We start from the raw sequence: 19,180 nt of genomic DNA on the forward strand, positions 1-19,180 counted from the left end.
TGGATCAGAAGGCAAATGATTATACTCATTAAACACCACATGCTGCATCGTTTTATCTCCCAACTGTCAGCACAAACAGGCCCAGAATGACATGGACTTGATCCCATTTTGTCCAATCAGAAATTTCAATCGTCACATTTTGTTGTCCAAAAATGTGTGTGTGTGTGTGTGTGTTTACCGCCTCAACCGGGAGTTGTTCTGATTTTTTTGTTTGTTTGTTTGGTTTTTTTTGGGGGGGGTGTTGTTTGTCTGCAAGAGGTAAAAATGTTGAATTCAAACAGAGCATGAGGATTCTTTCCAGGGCTGTGTATAAGAAATCTTACTTACTGTGTAGAGATCTGTTGCTATATACGCTTTTGAAGTCTTGACCTGAGGCTTCACACATAAACCTGACTTCACTTGTACAGACTGGACTGACTGATAGCAAAGGCAGTTCAAAGATAATGCCCTATTCATAATAACCGAGGATGAGGGCTAAGTGGTTGGTCACATGCAGACACAAGACGATTGTCTCGCACCATGACCCTGCCGCCTATTCTCAAGCTCATAGGCTTTGATGTTCATGTCCAGGTTCAATTCTCTCCTTATTTCCCGTCCCTCTGTCTCCCATCTGTCTCTTTAAACAAACCTCTTTTGGCTCAAAGCAAAGCCATTTCTACCTTGATTGGTTTCTCTTTTTCGTCTGTAGTCAGAGAGTGCTGGAGGTTGGAGATGACTAAGTGCTCGTGAAGTACTGCTGTCCAGAGCAGTTGTTAGAAGACTTAAGGATGTGGATAAATGAGAGCATGGAACATAAATAAAGAGCGAGGTCCAGGCAGTTAAATGGTATTCTCTGAAAACAATATGCACTCAGGAGTTGTTTTGTGAGTTTGTGGTTGATTTTGGTTTTGTTGTTTAAAAAAAAAAAATTTAAAAAGGAAACGCAAAAACAAATTGGTCTTGAAACTAGTCTAAAAACGGTCTTTTCAAGGTTTCAGTCTTGTCCTGACTTTCACAGATTTTACACAGTCCTCCCTGGATGTCCGATAAAAAGAGGATATATTTTAAGACTAGCTTCTCTGTGCAGTGTTTTCTAAAAAAAAAAAAAAGAAGAAAAAATAGCCAAGGTCTGCCTTAAAGCAAGCAAAGACGTTGACTCATTTCATGAAATTTGTGTTCACTAAATGTCAGTGGCAAAACATGGTACAGTATGTCGTTAATCTTCAGGGTTTAATCATCAAGTGAGATTTAAGGTACATGTGTTTTTAAATTCCTTCCAGTTACATTTTTAGTCAGGATAAACAATGACTAGACATTAAGCCTCTCTCATTTGAGTAACATTATCATATGTTTGCTCCCACAAAAAAGCTTCAAAACAGTCTAGTGCTCCCTCACCTGGATGATTGAACTAAAGAGGTGACAGCAGAGAGCACATGACAAAACACATCAAATGTTCTGATGTTGAGATTGTAAACATTTTACAAAGTTAGACTCTGATACCTCTCGCACCAAAAACCACTAAAAGAGATGGGTTTTTTTCTGCTGAAGTTCATTTATTTTAAATTAAACAAGCTTGTTATTTCACGGTGTGTTATGGTTAAAAATAGTGTAGGTGTTTGGTAAAATACTGAAATGTTGTTGATTAGCTATAAAGATTAAACGCACAATATGTGAATTCTGCTATCAAGGGGCTCTCAATTAAAACACTAACAAAAGACATCACAGCTGGCAGGGAATCATGGGAGTTACTCTCTGCTACTCCACCCCCAACCCCGATGACAAACAGGTGAAACAGACCTAAGCAAAAGAATATGTGTACAGAAAATGTACACAAGTATAATTTACATGACATTTTTGTCACAGCAGGAAATGTAGCTACAGTATGGCAGCTTCCAGTAGCAGTTCCCGCTTCTTTATGTAGCAGTCTTTGACGTAACATCCAGTGTTTCCATGGTAACAATAAACATGTTGTGTCTCTCATGGCAGCCACTAAAGAAACAGGCAACTATAAAATGAAGGATTTCTCTGGCTTTTTTAACTGTTGAAAATACTAGAAGAAAGGTGAGTACCCTATAAATGTATTTATGGATGTAACAAATAATTATTTCATTTTAATTAATTTAGATTTTTTCATGTCAAAAAAATTCTTCACAAACCTTTAATTGGCAGTTTCTGCTCAAAGAACACAGCAGAAAATTCCCACCCAAAAAAAGTCACCCGCTAATTATTTTACCAAAACATCTGTCATCGCTCACATACTGCACTGATGTCAATGTGACAATGAAGGAGATGATTTTAAATGAACAGACATTTGCATATTTCAAATTTAACTGTTAGTTTGTCATTCTCTGGTCTGGTCTCGATCTTGTCTCTGATCTTCTCCTGCCTTGATGTTTATCTTAATATGTTTGGTTTGAATCCCTTAAATCTGGGTCTAGTCTCAACCCTGCTGCTTCGATATCTTAAAAGTACGATTCCTGCACTCCAGTTTAAAATATTTGATTTTGAAACCTGACAGTAAGCAATGCCTGGTTTACTACTGCTTTCTGTTGGCTTACACATTATACCAACAACAAAGATAAAACAAAGAAATATTGGAATCATTGTTGGTATCTGAACATGTGTGTTGGGATTGGATCAGAAAAAAAGCAGATTGTGCATCTCTTATCTGGATTCAGGCGTTCTTATTCCAACACTGTTCTCTATAGACTGTGACTTGTATAACATATTTCAAAGTTTCTCCTCACATGAACTCAATTGTAAGGCTTGGAGATGTCAGTGGTTCATGTAAACAGGAAGTAGCGTCAGGTATTGTAGATTGCAGACATGAGTTAGTATTAACATCTTGAAACCTTGACTCCACCAGGTGTCAATCATGCATGTATGTATAGCTGCCAGTTGCAGCAGGTTTTTCTCTGTCAAGTGAAAGTTCAGATGCCACTGTCTGTCAAGAGGTGTCTCTGCCAGTGACACAGCCAATCTTTGACATAACGCTCAATGTGTCTCTCAGCGGTCCCAAGAAGGGGCTGTCATGCTTCAGTAGGCTGGATAATTATTTCCCTCTTATCCCTCCATGCCAGGGCCAATCCTCGCCTTCAATAGAAACCAGGGACCGCACCACTTCCCATCACCTCTCTTCGTCTCTTTTCTTCTCCATCTCTCTTCTTCCATCTGTTTCACTTCACCTCACTCTCTGACTTCAAGAACCTCTTTTCCCTCAATCTGTCTTTATGTCATTCTCTCTTTTTTTTTTTGTTCTGCATCCTCTCTAAGAATAGATCCGCGCAGGAAAAGTGGCTCCTGAGTTTGACAGAAAAGATGCTCAAAGTAGTTAAAGTATAAGGTGGCCACATGAACATCTCTGTTACATGGCTTGTCTAATTCCTCTCAACACCTCACAAAGATTATAATGAAATGTAACTCCTACTTTCATCCGCATTGCATCCTCTCAGCACAATTACACAGTGTGAGCCAATTCAAAGTTGAAATGATTGTGAGAAACTGTGCTGTGCTGTCTGCGCGCTGCATGTGTTGAGAGAGAAAAGTGTTGTCAGGATATTGCTTGTTTGTGTCGAAATGACTTTATTTTTTCATCTTTATTCATTCATGCACCAACAGTGCTCCTAAATGATGTTTCATCCAACCACACTTTCTTTTTTTTTTTTCCTGTGAGGAAAATCGATGTGAAATTGTTGTTAGCTTTGGGATAAGGATGCATCGTGTCCTATTAGATACTGACTGATCAGAAGCAATCTGCAGGTAGGACAGCAAATCAAAAGAGAGCAGATTTTGGGAAGTCCTAAGCAGCACATAAACCACATCAGGCACGATCTTACTTTACGAATTGTACAGAAACTGAGTAATCACTTTAACAGCCCCTCCATACCAAGATGTGTGATTGGAGCCAGCCGGCCAGCCTTGATTTGGAAGCCATTTATGGTAACCTGTGGCCCAAGGGCTGAGCACTGGGCACCCGGCAGATTGGGGGGAAAAAAAACAAAAAACAAATACACAAGTGCAGCCAGAGAAGGCAGTGACAGTACAGGCTGCCTCTAGTAGATAAGACAGAACAATAGCCCTTAATAGGCCACAGAGAGACACACACCCATCTCCAGCCCTGCCTTTTTCTACTCCTATCTGCTCGCCAGGAACAAAGGAAACAAGATGCTCTCCCTCTCTTTCTTTCCTGCAGAGAGATTAGTGGCGCTCAACAGGGATATGGGCATGAAAACGTGTATTTGAGTGATAATACAGCAGCGCACGCACAACTTGTGACAAGGAGCCTTGCAGAATAAGAAGAAATACAATGATTTTTATTTTTCTTATTCCCCCAGGTTGAAACTTTGAGGAGCAAAAAAATAAAAGGACACGTTTGTTTTCTGTTGATCATCCTGCAGCAGAAACATGAAGACTCTCTGAAATGGGACGCTCGGTACCAGTGTTGTCTAAATATTTCAGTTCAGATAGTTTTACAATTAAAACTACATTACAGTTTATGTAATAACGATACACATATTATGTCAAGCGCATCCAAGACACATTTCATGAAATACACAGACAGGAGGAGTACAATACAGGCCCCACGTGAGCGTGTCAAATTGTCTGGGCTAGATTTCTTACTTGCCCTAAATGCAGTTAGTGAAGCATATAATAGCAGGCAGAAAAGCCTGTTTCTTCTGTGAAGACCCTTTTTTTTCCTTTTTTTTTTTTTTTGACTTTTACGCAAAAAAAAAAAGAAGCCTTGGCAGGGTATTGGATGCCAGAAGCAATGATCCTATTTTGCACAAATCTGAATCATTTTACCGGGACCCAGGTAGAAGGCATCGGCTCATGCCATAACATCCCCTGAAAGAACACACAAAGATCCTCTGTAAAAGAGCGAGCTGGCACATTATACCGGCTGCCTTTATGCTGAGCTCTGATGAAAGAAATCCACCCTGCTGCCAAGTTAGCTCACCTGAAATGAATGCCTTTAAGGAAAGAGGCTGTACTTGGTTCAGTGACAGGAGGTAAAATGCTTCAGAGTGTGATGTCGGAGAATTTAGATGGATTGGAGTGTGCGGAGCTATTTCATACCTTCAGGCTGGTTTTCTGAGGGCGCTGTGAGCTGAATGGAGTAGAGCAGTGTTAGACGTTTGATTGGAAAGGGCATCAAACCCAGAGGATTGGCCCCAAAATGCTGTGCTCATTTTATGGGCCTGTTCATTATGGTTGAACTCGAGCCCCCTACAGAAAAAGCAATGTATTTAAAAGGCTGTATCTCCTAAGGCCCAGATTGCTTGACCAAAATATATACATGTATTACATTTTGCGAGCTGAATGTGCAGTCTTAGGACAGAACATGCTAAGTCAGATGAATAAGATTTACACGCTCTTTTACCCCCTATGTCGCTGCATATTTTTCAATTTAGGTCTCCCTTCCCTCTGGGCCCAGATTATCACATTATCTCACTTCAATTTACAGAGATGGGGGATTTGTGTGTGGGTGTCATAGCTCAGGATCTAGGATCTTTACTTGGAAGTGGCAGATGTAGTTGAGCTTTTACATCAAATGTCTGCTGAAATTTGCTTGTCCAGGGGAAAAGAATCTTCCTTAGGCCATTCACTCGCGTGTAATCCAAAACCAGAGACAATTATATGAATAAAAAAAAAGAAACTTTCAGCAAAGTGCAACTCAGTCCTCCCCTCATCCATATTTCTATAAACTGCATTTACTTCTGTGCCAAGCTACATAAATCATATGCAGTGTATCATTAATATACATGGGTGTCAATAGGAGACGCATGAATGGAAGAAATATGGTTCTTCCCAATAGAGACCGAGTTGAAAAATGGGCTGTAGGGTAAGAATAGAGCCTTCTCTAGTGAGGCTGAAACACAGGCATCTAAATCTCTGCTGCCCCCAAGTGGGAGCCACATGGTACATGTGTGTGTGTGTGTGTGTGTGTGTGTGTGTGTGTGTGTGTGTGTGTGTGTGTGTGTGTGTGTGTTCTATAGAACCTGAGTCAGTTTATAAAGTCTTACTCTTTCAAAGCCTCATGTTTGAGGCCCAGTTAATCAAATACATAGTGCGATATGCCTCCTATCCCTCAAACAGCACAGTCACGTTTCATTTCTCTGTCAATAAATTGAGCTTTGCATGTGCTATATAGAGCTTCTGTTTCTCTCTCCTTCCAGTCATTTCATCATTTCATGTTTGATTCTGTATTTTTAAAAACCTTGCATATGTAGAAGATTGAAGGTATGTAAAACCTTTGACCCGACACTGCTTAGCAAGCTGGAGGACATACTATGTATTTCCTCCTTTTTAATAAGCTGTGTATAAACTTATTCTTGACCTTATGGCCCAGCTGTGGGCCACGCGTGCACAAACTAACACTCAGGCATTTGCCCTAAGGCAGAGTAAAATAAAGACACTGTGAACTGCATATCACACCTAACAGACTGACAGAGGAACACTTCCATATGCAGCTGAGGTTTGAGAACAACAGAGATGGTATTATTTCACACCTCATTTTTTCTTTCTGTCTATCTCCCACTGCTCTTCTCTCTTTTCATTGCCACTCTTCACCCGTTACATTAAATGAAGAAGATGAAAGCACTGATATCGGAGTTTATCTGTACCGGGCTCACGTGAGAGTGTTTACTGTGAGAGCATCTGGACGCTGTGATCACTTCCTGCTGGGTTTGTTAGTCAGCACATGATGCTGTTCACACACACATCAGTGTGTCGTGTTAATGCACTTCTAAAGGCAGCTTCCCTTCAGTAGTGCACAAGTGAACAGCACAGAGGCATCAAGACTAGACATTTCTTGATAGCAAGTTGAAATAGAAGAGACATTTAACCTCTTTACAAGTTCACTTTTTACTTGCCACTCGTCCTTTTAGCATGTCATCAAAAGGTCCAGAAATAGCGGTCTCTTGTCGGCTGAGGTTTAATGTGGAAGCTGTAGTCCATGGAGCAGGTTGCTCGGTCTCAAGTCCAACCTGTGACTACCTTCCTGCATGTCGTTCCCTGCTCTGTCCACTCTCATGTCTCACCAGTAATAGCCAGAAATGTTGTTAAAATTAAAAATCTTAATATAACAATTGGATAATTCTGTTGATTTTTTTATTTTTATTTTGGGCTTGTGAACATAAAGCCTGTGTTCACACCTGGATAATGGATTTTGAAAGATAATAGAATCCAGCCAAAGACTTCTGAGTTTCTCTGTTAAAAATGCAAATATTTGTTTGTTTTGAGCGGACACATGCGAGAGGCTAAATGTCAGAGTATCTCATCCTTTTAAGAAATATGTGATCCAATGATGCGAAACAGATTTTATTTTTTTTTCTGAATGAATTACCAAACACTGTAACAATCAGCCGACAGGTGCGTGCTTAATTTGTCAGGACATTTTCGACACAAATTGGTTGAAGAGATGAATGTCAGTCTGAATGAGCACAGTACAGCGTGCTAAGTGGATAACATTTAAGTGGGAATAGAGAAATACCTGTGTTAGGAGTCCAGTCTCATCCTGTGTCCACGTCTTCAGTCATCATTTCATGCATATTCTGAAGGTCTTTATTTGTTACACCCTTTCTGTTCTCAGTCTGGTCTTCATGTTTTTGGGGATATCTCATATTCCCTATGAGATGTTCTTCAGAGACATGAGACCGTTTTCTGTGTTGACCCAACAGCTTCCTCAGTTTTCTTCAGCTTGTGTCTTTCTGGATCTGCCTTCATCATGTGTTCCAGCTCTTTCCTGCTCTCGTGTCTCTCTCTCTGCAGTCGATAAGGAGATGCTCATTTTGATAGGACATAGAGGACAATGCCATGTCTGACACTCCAATAGCTATCCAAGTCCTTGATCTTCTCTTCATATAAACATCATAACCACGCACTGACAACATGCACATTCCCAAAAGATGCACACACATACACACATACACACATCTAAGCACACACCCACAAGCTGCTCATCCAATCAGCGGTAACAGATTAGCAGTGATTATAAACAAACATGGAGGATTAATCCTGTGTGCTCTCAGTCTACTTTTCCACTGTGCTCACCAGGGTAATTACCAAGCTCTAGATTGTTAGTGTAATCACACGCACACACACACACACACACACACACACACACACACACACACACACACACACACACACACACACACACACACACACACACAGCCTTGCTTCACTTGGTGATATTAATTCCTTGCTGATTTCTTAAAGAAAATTGACACAAGTTTTTAATACAGCGAACAGCAGTTGAGGAGGAATGAAAGGAGTTTTTTAGTCTTCATGTTTCCACTTCCTGTTCAAATATTGTTTTGGCCCCAGTGTTGCCTTTTTCACATGCGGGTGCCCTCCTAAATACAACTGTAAGTTGCTTTATTCATGCACAGCCTCCTGTACAGACACCTGTTGGTGAGGCTACAAGCATGTTTCTTCAGATGTGAGATTTCCATTCGAAGAACTTCGAATGTGTTGCTGATGTTGTGAAGCTTGTTTGCTGCTGTAAAAAACATTGAGCAGACATATTTGTTTGTGGCACTGTATTGTGTTTTTGAACAGGCTTGCGACTCTGATTTTGTGATTTACACCTTCTCTCTTTTCTCTTCAGGTTGAGGCAATCCTTGTCAACATCTTTGGTGGGATTGTCAACTGTGCCATCATTGCCAACGGCATAACCAAGGCCTGTCGAGAGCTGGAGCTGAAGGTGCCACTAGTGGTCAGGCTTGAAGGTACGAATGCACACACACACACACACATACACACACACAAAAGAATCCAGGTTTGTGTTCTCTAACCCATCCAAGATAACATTTCCCCATTTACACCCAGACAGCACGCAGTGTTCACCAGCCCACTCAGAAACATGTCATACTGATCTCCATCGGGCCTGGACTGAAAGCCATTGATCCCAATAAGGATTTCATGATGCTGGTTAATGATGCTGGCCTTTGATGTACATTTTTAAACCCCATGTGTCTCCCTAGCACTTGTCAATCATCTGATGAACTGTTTCCCTTGACATTGGCTGATATTTAGGCTAATATAACCAGAATCAGGCAAACTATCAGCTGCTTCTTTACTGAATCTTAATGTTGCCTTTAAATCACAATTCTTTATCGTGAGTCTTATTCCAAAGGTTGTTTTATTTATGTAAACCTTATAAGATGCACCATAGTGAAACTACTCCACCTTTAACTGTCATTAAATAAAGCATACAAACACAAGCTAATTCAGTCTGATCATGGAGCTTTAAACACGTATGTTTTTAACCATTTGAAGATGTGAAATGTACAGTACACTCTACCTTTTAGGTTTAATTGGCCAACGGCACAAGGGCAGCAAGATTTACAGCCCCTTTTTCTGGCTTTGTTATAAACTTTAGTGCCATTGTATTATTACTGCCGTACCCTCTGGAGCCTATCCATCTTCATTGTGGCCGGCTGTCCCAATAAGAACAGCAGTGCATTCCTCATACGTGTCACTTTCAGCCACACCCGTCATTAGCGCCAGCCAGAGTAACAGTAGAGACAGCACTGATTGGCTCACCTTTCACCTGTGTATGCTAATGTAACCTGCTTGGTTGTGTATGTGTGTGTGTGTGTGGGATGGCAGCGGTGACTCCCAGAGGCGTGGGGCCAGTTGGTGGTTAGCTTAATTGTCAAGTTCCTGCTGAGTGGTGTGGCCAGAGCACAGAGCGGGCAGTATGTGTGTGTGTGTGTATCAGACCCTAACACTTCATACTGTATGTCCTCACACACTCTGCTAATAGGGTTTGTAGGTCAGGGTGTGTTCGGGGTTTCTGGAACCCAACTGTGCACAGATGTACCACAATGCAGTTTGGACCTGTCTGTTCAGCACACCATTTAGTGTTAAAGGTTTTTATTCATTATTTAAATCTGGTTCAAAATGTGGCTGAAGCATCAGTACACAACTTTGCCAATTAGTCACTATACAAGTGAATGGATTGGCAATTAAAACAGACCCTTAATTAGTCACCTCACACTCCTCCTACCAGGCCAAGTTATTCAGCCTAACTCACAAACGGGCCGAGTCCAGAAGGTTACTGCTGGCGGTCGGTCCAGCCACGTTTGCTTTGGCTGGTTTCTAATCCAAGCTTTAGTTGTGGGTCATTACATCCTGGGCTTCAGTCTCGTGGAGAAGATTGGTTCAGAATCAATCAGCTCAGCTTGCGAGGCTGACCGCAGGGCAGTGAGAGCGGCCCGGCGCTCTTCAACAGGATCAGAATGGATTAACTGGCACACTTTTAATTGGGAAGGCTCTTTTTAAAAAGGACTGGGTTGATTGCATTGGCGGAGAGTTATGTATCCCCAACTGTGGAGAAGGACCATGTGGTCTTGATGCTGATAGGAGGGAATTAGTTTGTAGGGTTTGCATAAAGATTAAAGGTTGATAGACAGTTAAATGAAAACACACAGTTTTTGGACTCCATTATTTTAGCTCATAAAACTCAAATTCACGCAAAAGATTTGGCACAGAACAGACGGATACACTCATGTTTTAAAGCTTTTGATAGGGAGATATGATGTAGTACTGCACTGCCCCCTTTGTCCACAGTGGGACACACACACTGCTTCCTCGTAGCCCTCGGACGTCGGGCGAGAAAGTTGACTGAATTTGCTTAGCTGTGTTCCCCAACCTATCGATTGACTGAGTCAATCTCCAACTGTCCATCAAACAGGGGAGGCTGTTTTCTCCTTTGGAAGAGTTCACGTTTTTTTTTCCCTCCTGTTTAATTAAGAAGCGATGCAGGGTCCTCGAGTAAGGTCAAGATGGCCTTTATAGTCCTGACAGTGTCATTATTTCTAAAGACGACAATAAATATGCACACACCAGTCAATTGTTCCTGTTTGTTTATGCCTGCAGAGGCTGCAGGCTTTATGTCTTCAGGTCATCTTTATATGTCTGTCTCCACATCGGCCAAGTTTCTGCATGTTATATGTAAGGATAACGTCATGGGAATATTTTCAAATTTGGCACTCTAGTCCCCCATGGACTCGAGGAGAAACTGTTTAGAGACGCTTTGTTTGAAGGTCAAGGTTACTGCTTCCTCAAATCTGTCCCATTCTCATGAATGTGACTTTGTAGAAACGACTTAAACTTGTTTGTCCCAGCTCATGGCATCAAGCAGGTATGTTTAGGAGTAGATTTAATTTGCTTATTGTACGGCATTCAAGCAGGCAAAAATGATGGCTACGGATGGTGTGGCAAAGAAGAAACAATATCATCATAGTGAGCTGAAACTCCCAGTGGCTAAAGCTTGTTCCAAAACAATGGTGAACCTTGCTTTGGATTTTACCTGTGGATGCAGAGTTGGTCTGCTGTCTGTTGGATCGGCAGGGGTTAGCTTGTTCTCGTGTGCAGTAGCTTGAAGTGTCGGTACAAGCAGTAAATACACACGCTTGACCTGCAGTGTGCGTGCGGTTCTGGGGGTGATGATCCCAGGAGGAGGGGCCCAGTGTGAATGTTGTGTTTACACGCTGCAACAGACTTTTCTGCTGACTCTACCTTTAAAACTTAAAGTGGTCGACAGCTGTTAATTTCAGAGATGCTCTTTAAATTGGATTTATTTGGCTGTTTTTCTCATAAACTAGAATCTAGACAACATAAGAAACATACAAACATTGATTAGCGCCTGGCTAACACATCAAAGGAAAAGTGTGTATGTGTGTGGTTCAGGGGAATCTCGCCCTGCATTTATATGAGAAGTATTTGATGTCTGATGCATAGGACGAAGAAGGGAGGAGCACGGCTCATCCATTTCGAGCTGTGAAGTGAAAACACTCAATGTTTGGTACTGATAATAATTAACAATCAAAGTCAGAACAAGTCTGATAGCACCGAGTGGTGAAAGGTAAATGTGTCTATAGCAGGTAACTTCAGGTAACTGAGCCCGCATGACTTCCGCTACTGGGGATTAAGGCTCTTTGGAATACGTTGATACTTTTAGATACAACATGTTTTCTTTTTTTGGATCGATGTAGCCTCGAAAAAGTACCAACACTTCAAAACAGCTGCAGATCTCCTCTTATTTTTCTAACCCAAAGCTACCGTGATCAGAAATGAGTGAGCAGCGTTCAAAGTCACAGGTCAGCTCAACACGATTCTGAGTGATATTTGAGTTGGCATAAAATAAAAGTCTTTACTCAGTAAAGTCAATGTTTAAATTGCACAAACACACTGGTACGTTTCGTGCTGAAAGGGTACTTGTCTATTCTTTCTTCCTGTCCAGATCTGTAGAAATGTTGCCAATGTACTTGTGCAATTAAGGCGAAAGGAAAAAAGGTAGTCGCCCAAATAATCACTTACAAATCAGTGTACATTTGATTACACGCAGTCTTTTAATACGTACCAATCATACTATCTAAGATTTAGCTGTTAGTAAACCTGGTATCATGAAATAATGGGAGGAGAATCTGGGTTTTGTTGCCAGACAGCCTGAATACCAGCCAAAAAACCTCAGTAAAGTTTCTGATGAAAGGGGATTCACTTCCATCTGTTTCAAACTATCAACTCTTCCCAAACAATGTCAAACCCAGAGTCGTATCTGCCTGTATTCACTGCCAAAATAATTTGTAGTGACACTGGCATCTAAAGACTGTGTTGTTAAGAATGTCACCATTTATCTTTAAGCCGTGCAAGAAATCTAAAGACATTTGTCATGTACTTCATACAGTAGCAAGTGTGTGCTCTTGCTGAAACAATACTTTTACTGAAGTAACACGTTTTACACTACAAGATATATATATATATGTGCTGTATATGTGTTAGGAAAATGAAATGTGTTTTTTTGGGGGGCATTTTCTATATCATCAGACAAGATTTTCTCAAGGAACAACCTTTTTACTTCTTAAATAAATAATTGGAATCCTTTTCCCAACACTTCTCAACACTGTTTAGTAAAAAAACCTACAACTAAATATTATCTCACTAAAAATAACACAGGCTGTCTTTTGCATCATTAACCTCTGTGGTTTTCTGCCTTCTACGAAGGACGTTAGAATAGTTCCTCTGCATCCTGACGTGAACATATCATTACCATGTGTTTTTCTAACTTGAATCCCTGTTAAAGTGGTGTTCAAAATGTCATGCCACTTTAAACTCACTTTAAGGAAAAGAGTGGGCTGGGCTTTTTCATGGGTGATAGATGGCATGTATGCCATGTTATGTTTGTCTTAAAATGCATAGTGTTTGTTATTGCTACACTTTATTCTAAATGATAACCAAGAAATAAAGTAAAGCTATTTACTAAAGGCCTCTCAGAAAAAAAAATCAGGTGTCCCTGATGATATTTCAGGGGTGCTTCAGCAACTCTAAGCAGCCGAAAGTCTCCAAAGGCTGGCTCACCATCACATTCTACTCACCATCGCAAAGCACTTACTGAGTAGTGTGAAAAGATAAAGTCATCCAGTGGAGAGGTTGAAATGACTTCTTTTTTTGAAAATAAGGGTCATATTCTTACAATCCCAAAAATGGATGGGAAAATGAATGATGAGCAAACTGACTCCGTCATGACCATCGCTCACAAATGCTTTGCAACAGTTTGCTAACATCAGCTGCTCTTAGCCACATTATCAAAGCTCTGTTGTAAGAACAAAACATTTACGCGTTAAAGCAAAGTTTGTTTAAAATGTATGAATTTCAACCATGTGTTTGTATAAGAGGATACTACTATTTCTCCAAGGGTCCCTTAACGAAAAACAATGTTCAGAGAAGATAAGTCTGCACCTACAAACACTGTTTCGTAAAAGTTATCCAGCTATCTGTGCCTGGTACAAACAAAGAGATTCAGTCGAGTTTCTCTGAGACTGTAGCAGAGTCTTCTCCTCTCGTCAGGTCTGGTCTTCAATAAATTCAGCTTGTCCAGACAGAAAAGGAAACAGATTTAGGAACTGCAGCATCGATTAAATCCTCCAGCACGAGTCTTTGGCATGGCCCTGAGCCTCATCATCATGTTGAAATATGCTGGACTGTAATCGACTCGCACATTAAAGTGGCATTTTCACAATAGTCACAAGTAAGCCTCCTAATTAGAGCATAGATCCAACAGACGTTTGTTGTGAAGCGGCACTACATCACACTGCAAAATACTCACGTTTGCCTTGTCTTCCCTTGTCTCCGGTTTGAAGAGTGCGCTTTTAGAGGCTCTGAGTGGTGATGTCAGACCCGTCAGCTGGTTCACTCTCCAGCTGTCAGGACTGCGTTCAGATTTACGGTCAAGGGGGCATCTTTTTGGATTCGGACTTTCATACAGCTTCAATAAATTCAGAAGCGCATATCTCAATAGAGTTCAGAGCCGTATGTGACCTTCAAAAAGCCAGAAGTCTCACGTGCTCAAGATACAGTAACTCGTTAAGAAGCCAACTGATTTATCACCGTCCAGTTACTGTAAAAGAAAAAAAAAAAAGTTCTTTCTATACTTCTTTTAAGGTATTTTGAACATTAACCTCTCTGGATTTTATTTGAAAACAAACAGCAGTCTGACTTTGGATGCCTCACATGTATTCATGCAAATGCATGTAAATCTGTGTCGCTGCTTCCTGGCTGTGAGTAGGTCTCTGGCAGCACCTAGTGGCTGCAGGTGAACACTTACATTTTATACTTGGCATACTCTACACACACACACGCACACACACACGCACACACACACGCACACACACCTAGTGGTTTGATAGCCACCTTGGCTGTGTCCTCTTCTCTGTTGCTGTGAGCTATCAGTGCTCCCTGCTGCTCACGGTGGAACTGCACTCCGCGCTCTCTTTTCCCACACAAATATTAATACACATGTGAACACGCATGCAGAAAAAAACAACAACGTGAACGCGTCTTTTTTTTGTTTCTCACTCCCCCAGATGTGTGATTCCCCTCTCACACATTACATAGAAAACACAGGTGTTTGTCTATGCAATGCCACACACACTTCTTCTTCGTGAATATTTATCACACAGAAAAATAGAATAACATATGTAGTGCTTACTTTATTTTAGTGCTTTATACATTACAATAGGTGTATTTGCATGATGTATTTGCTGTGGGCACATAGTGCTGCATCTCCTGCAGTTGTATCTCTTGTTTTAAGTTAAGTTTTTTTTTTTTTAAATCATCTAATGGATAAATCAGTCTGTCAGAAGGTGGATCTGTCAATCCAAAATTAAGTCATAAACATACAATTAACAAATCCCACAGTACTCTCGCCCTGTCATTTATAAGCACCCAAGCAACACCTACTCTATGTGAACATTTGATATAAACTTGTGAGAGGGCACACACACACACACACACACACACACACATAAAAACATGTGTGCTATTTGATCAGAAAATGACTAGGGACACTCAATCCCCTGTTTATGTGCCAGAGCGAGCTCTCTTCCTGCTCTTAGTCTAATTAATTACATCGCCGAATTGATTGTTTGGAGTGTGAGCCTGCAAAAAAATGTGTTTGGAATGACTTATTATCTGGCTGGACAAAAGAGATGAAATATTAGGCGTTAAGTGGAGCCGGTAATCGAATTCCTCATGAAAGGTCTATTGATCAGGGCAGCCGGGCCTCCGGAGAATTCACATATCATGCAGTCTTAATTACACGCCAAGCCTGGAGAACTAAGGTCAACCTGTAAACGTCTGAGCATGTCCCACACACACACACGCACACGCACACACACACACACACACACACACACACACACACACACACACACACACACACACAGTCCCACCCATTTAACATCACAGGTTGTTTTTTTTGCCAGAGTGAAGGCAGAGACACCAATACACGCAAGAAGCAATTATAGCTCCGTCAAGCATTTTTAATTACAAACCCAAAGTAAAAAGTGTACATGTATGTCAGGCATGCTGCATCTCTTCATTAATTCCCGTCCATCTACTGGCTAGTTTCCTGATTGATTATTTGGTGAACTTATTTCAGGGAGGTGTCGACAAACAAATCAGTCAACTAAATTACTTATGTCCAAAAATATCTTTAATGAAGAAGCTCGGAGCAGTGATGCTGCTTGGCTTGTGTCGTAACACACTGATTCATCTGTAAAACTAGCAAAGGCCAAAAAAAAACAGTGAAAAATCAACACACTCTTTCAACAGAGGAGTTTTTTTTTTGGCACAAACTCACAGTGAGTGTTTCATCTGACTGGTTAAGAGAAGCTGGATGAGGTTGGTTTTTTGCACAAGATCAGCATAGAGGAAACCGTTCATCCACTCGGGTCACCAACATCGATACGGAGCGAAAGTTCCTCACAGTAGTTTAGAGGAAAAAGTCATGATTAAATGATAGCTTCTTCATCTGTTTGATTTGCTGCGGTTTATCGGATGACTGTTTAGACAGACGTAGGTGTAAGATCATATTAAGACAAGAACTCCTAACAGTCGATCATTTATCACTCGGAACAACAACATTGTTTTACATCATGGGGCTTCACTCTTTTATTGGTCTGTATGACTCAGCAGCTTATTGTATTTGAAGCCTTCATGTATTTTCAGAGGGAAAAGTCAGAAGTCAGGAGAATGATGACAGATAAAAATGAGGTTGGTAGATTACAAAGCAAACAGGAGGCAGTTATTCAGAAGTATTCTTAACAGCTAAAGATAAATGGTAGTAATTAAAGATCCAATCGTTTTCAAGTTTTGAACATTCGATGGAGTAGAGAACGGTTGACATCAGACGGGGAGGTTTTGTAAATACTGTTTGCCGTGTGTTCAGGTGTGAAATCAGTAAACTCCACATAAACAGCTGCCTTATGTTGTTTTAGCAGCGTGGGCAATTCTGCTTCATGTGACCTTTCACTCCATTGCCCTCCCTCCCTCCTTTTCTTCGGCACCATCTCCTCCCTCTCTCGTGTCCTTCCGTTCACTGTGGCGTCCCCGCCCGCCCCCGCCCCTGTGTTGTGACAGGGCTGTCAGGCTCTTGTTGAGGCTGCACCATGTGTGGCGCTTCGGGGCAGCCGGTTCAGCCTGCAGAGTCTCGGGGCTGTGAAGAGCATCTCTGGGTGACTTTTTTTCGCTCTCACTCCTCCTCTGGTTGGTTGCAGGTCGGGGCGTCACGGATTCACCCTGCACCTGCTCCCCCTGACCTCGCCGCAGCTAGGAGAATAAACGCGCACAAATTGCCCTCCTGGCTCAGTGACATTTGTTCACACACAGAGCTGCTCTCAGGATCAGCGGTTGAGTTTGCTACTGTTCATCCATAACTACATCCATCTGTCATCAGGCGCCCTGAGCCCTCCAAAGGAACTCTCCATCTTTCACACAGGGTGGTTTTTCTAAAAGTGCAGATGGCAAATTAGGGTTCAACCTTGTTAGGCAAGTTTTTGTCTTTTCCTGTGTTGCCTGTTGTAATTGTTTTTTTTGTTTTGTTTTTTTCACTCTTTTCTGTGTCTGCCAGGAACCAACGTCAACGAAGCCAAGAGGATTCTGACTGAGAGCGGCCTGCCTATTACCTCCGCTGAGAACCTGGACGACGCCGCCAAGAAAGCAGTTGCCGCCATTAAGAAATAATTTTAAAAAAAAGCTACTGTGAAACCTCATCACAGTTTATGTGCCCATCAGCACCTCTGATCATCGCTGTCAGCCTTTGTCTACACATGCAGACCTCCAGGACTTTAAGCCTTCTCTTTCACAGGCCTTTACTGTTTGTTTGTTTGTTTTTAAACACGATTCCAAATGATCATATTATTGCCAACTGAGTTTCTGTATCATGTCCAACTTAAGTTCAGTGTGTAACATAATGTAACTTTTATGCAAACTTTAGCCCTGGGAATTTTCCACCATTGCAGTGTGTATTAATTTGGTTAAATAATTCTTAGGGTTTTTTTTTTATATTTATATTACACAACAAAATGTAGTCTGGTTATATCATAACGTCAATGACATCTGTCAAACAGGAGACTCGACACTTTGTGCATTCCATTATACATCCCGTTTCTCCCTCACTGCATACTGTGGCATTGTTACATGATGTTAGTTCGAAGACGCATTCTTTATTTGAACCACTTTAAGAGAGTGACACTCAGCAGCGAACCGTTAACTTCTTAGATCGGTCTGTTTTCATTTTGACTCACAGTAAGTTCTAACTTCAAGCTGATTCCACGACTCCATCCGATGCCTTATGGAGGTTTCAAATGAGGAATAAGAAGCGTCGCTCGGAATTTTCTCCATCATGTCTTAAGTGTGAAGTGCTCTAAAGGAAACAGTGAGTTCACTGTTTATTCCAGGCTTACTTTCAGTTGGTGATAGTTTAATACAGAGATGTTGAGACGGAAAATAAAATCTAATATACAATTGTACTTTGTGTATTTTTAATCATGAATGTATATTGACAGTATATCTTCAATCGGGTATGAAACTGTGTAAATAATTTGAGATAATTAAAGAAATATTTCAAGTTAACAGTCTTTATTACTTTACTTCACTTTAAGGTTTCCTGAGATAAAAACCAACCCGTCCAGAGATGAGCTAACCTTTGACCTACGATGCCAATTCTTTTAAGACCTCTTTGCTGACATTGCTTTGACATTGTGCCACAATGACAGTGTTATCCAGATCCCTGATGTAGACACGTTAGTTCAATTATTAGATGAGTAAGAAGGATAGGTGCAACTTTCATTGACCGTTATTTTTATTTACTGGTCAAACCATGGGGCAGCTGTAGCTTTCTGATGCGTTCACTTCTAGATCTGCTCATATTTAAGCTGCAATAGTTATCGATAAAGTGACAGCAGCTTTGTTGATGGTAAATTGAGCTTGTATAGTGCTCTTCTAGTCAAAGCACTTTTTACACCACAGGTCACACCGACACATTCACACACTGATGGCAGAGGCTGCTTTGTAAAGTGACCATCAGTATGAACTAATCCCATTCATACAGTCTGACGCGCTGCCGACGAAACAGCTGGTGTAACTTGGAGTTAAGTGTCTTGACCAAGGACACATCGGACATGAACCATAACCCTCATGACCCACAGATGCCACTACTTTCTGACTTTAACTGCTTCCTTTTGTCCAACCAAGAGTCCAAAAACCGATACATTTATTTAATTTGCAGACGCTTATGTTCAAAATGTATTTACAGTAATGATTATTTGTAGTTTGTCATGAGTGAGTACAACGGCTTCACCTTTAGGCTGTTTCTTTGCTACTGTTTATAAGACCAGCTCCTCATTACACT

General features: G+C 41.1%; 1 protein-coding gene across 1 annotated transcript in view; it reads left to right on the forward strand.

Moving 5' to 3' along the window:
- suclg2 (succinate-CoA ligase GDP-forming subunit beta) overlaps window positions 1-17,875 on the forward strand; it is a 106,811-nt gene extending 88,936 nt beyond the window's left edge. The window contains exons 11-12 of the mRNA XM_079341284.1: window positions 8,591-8,711; window positions 17,399-17,875. Coding sequence (XP_079197410.1) covers window positions 8,591-8,711; window positions 17,399-17,511 — 234 coding nt within the window. The 3' untranslated portion in view covers window positions 17,512-17,875. The remainder of the gene's footprint in view (window positions 1-8,590; window positions 8,712-17,398) is intronic.
- Window positions 17,876-19,180: the final 1,305 nt, after the last annotated feature.

Source organism: Symphodus melops (assembly GCF_947650265.1).
Source record: "Symphodus melops genome assembly, chromosome: 4".
In the NCBI taxonomy this organism is placed as follows: Eukaryota; Metazoa; Chordata; class Actinopteri; order Labriformes; family Labridae; genus Symphodus; species Symphodus melops.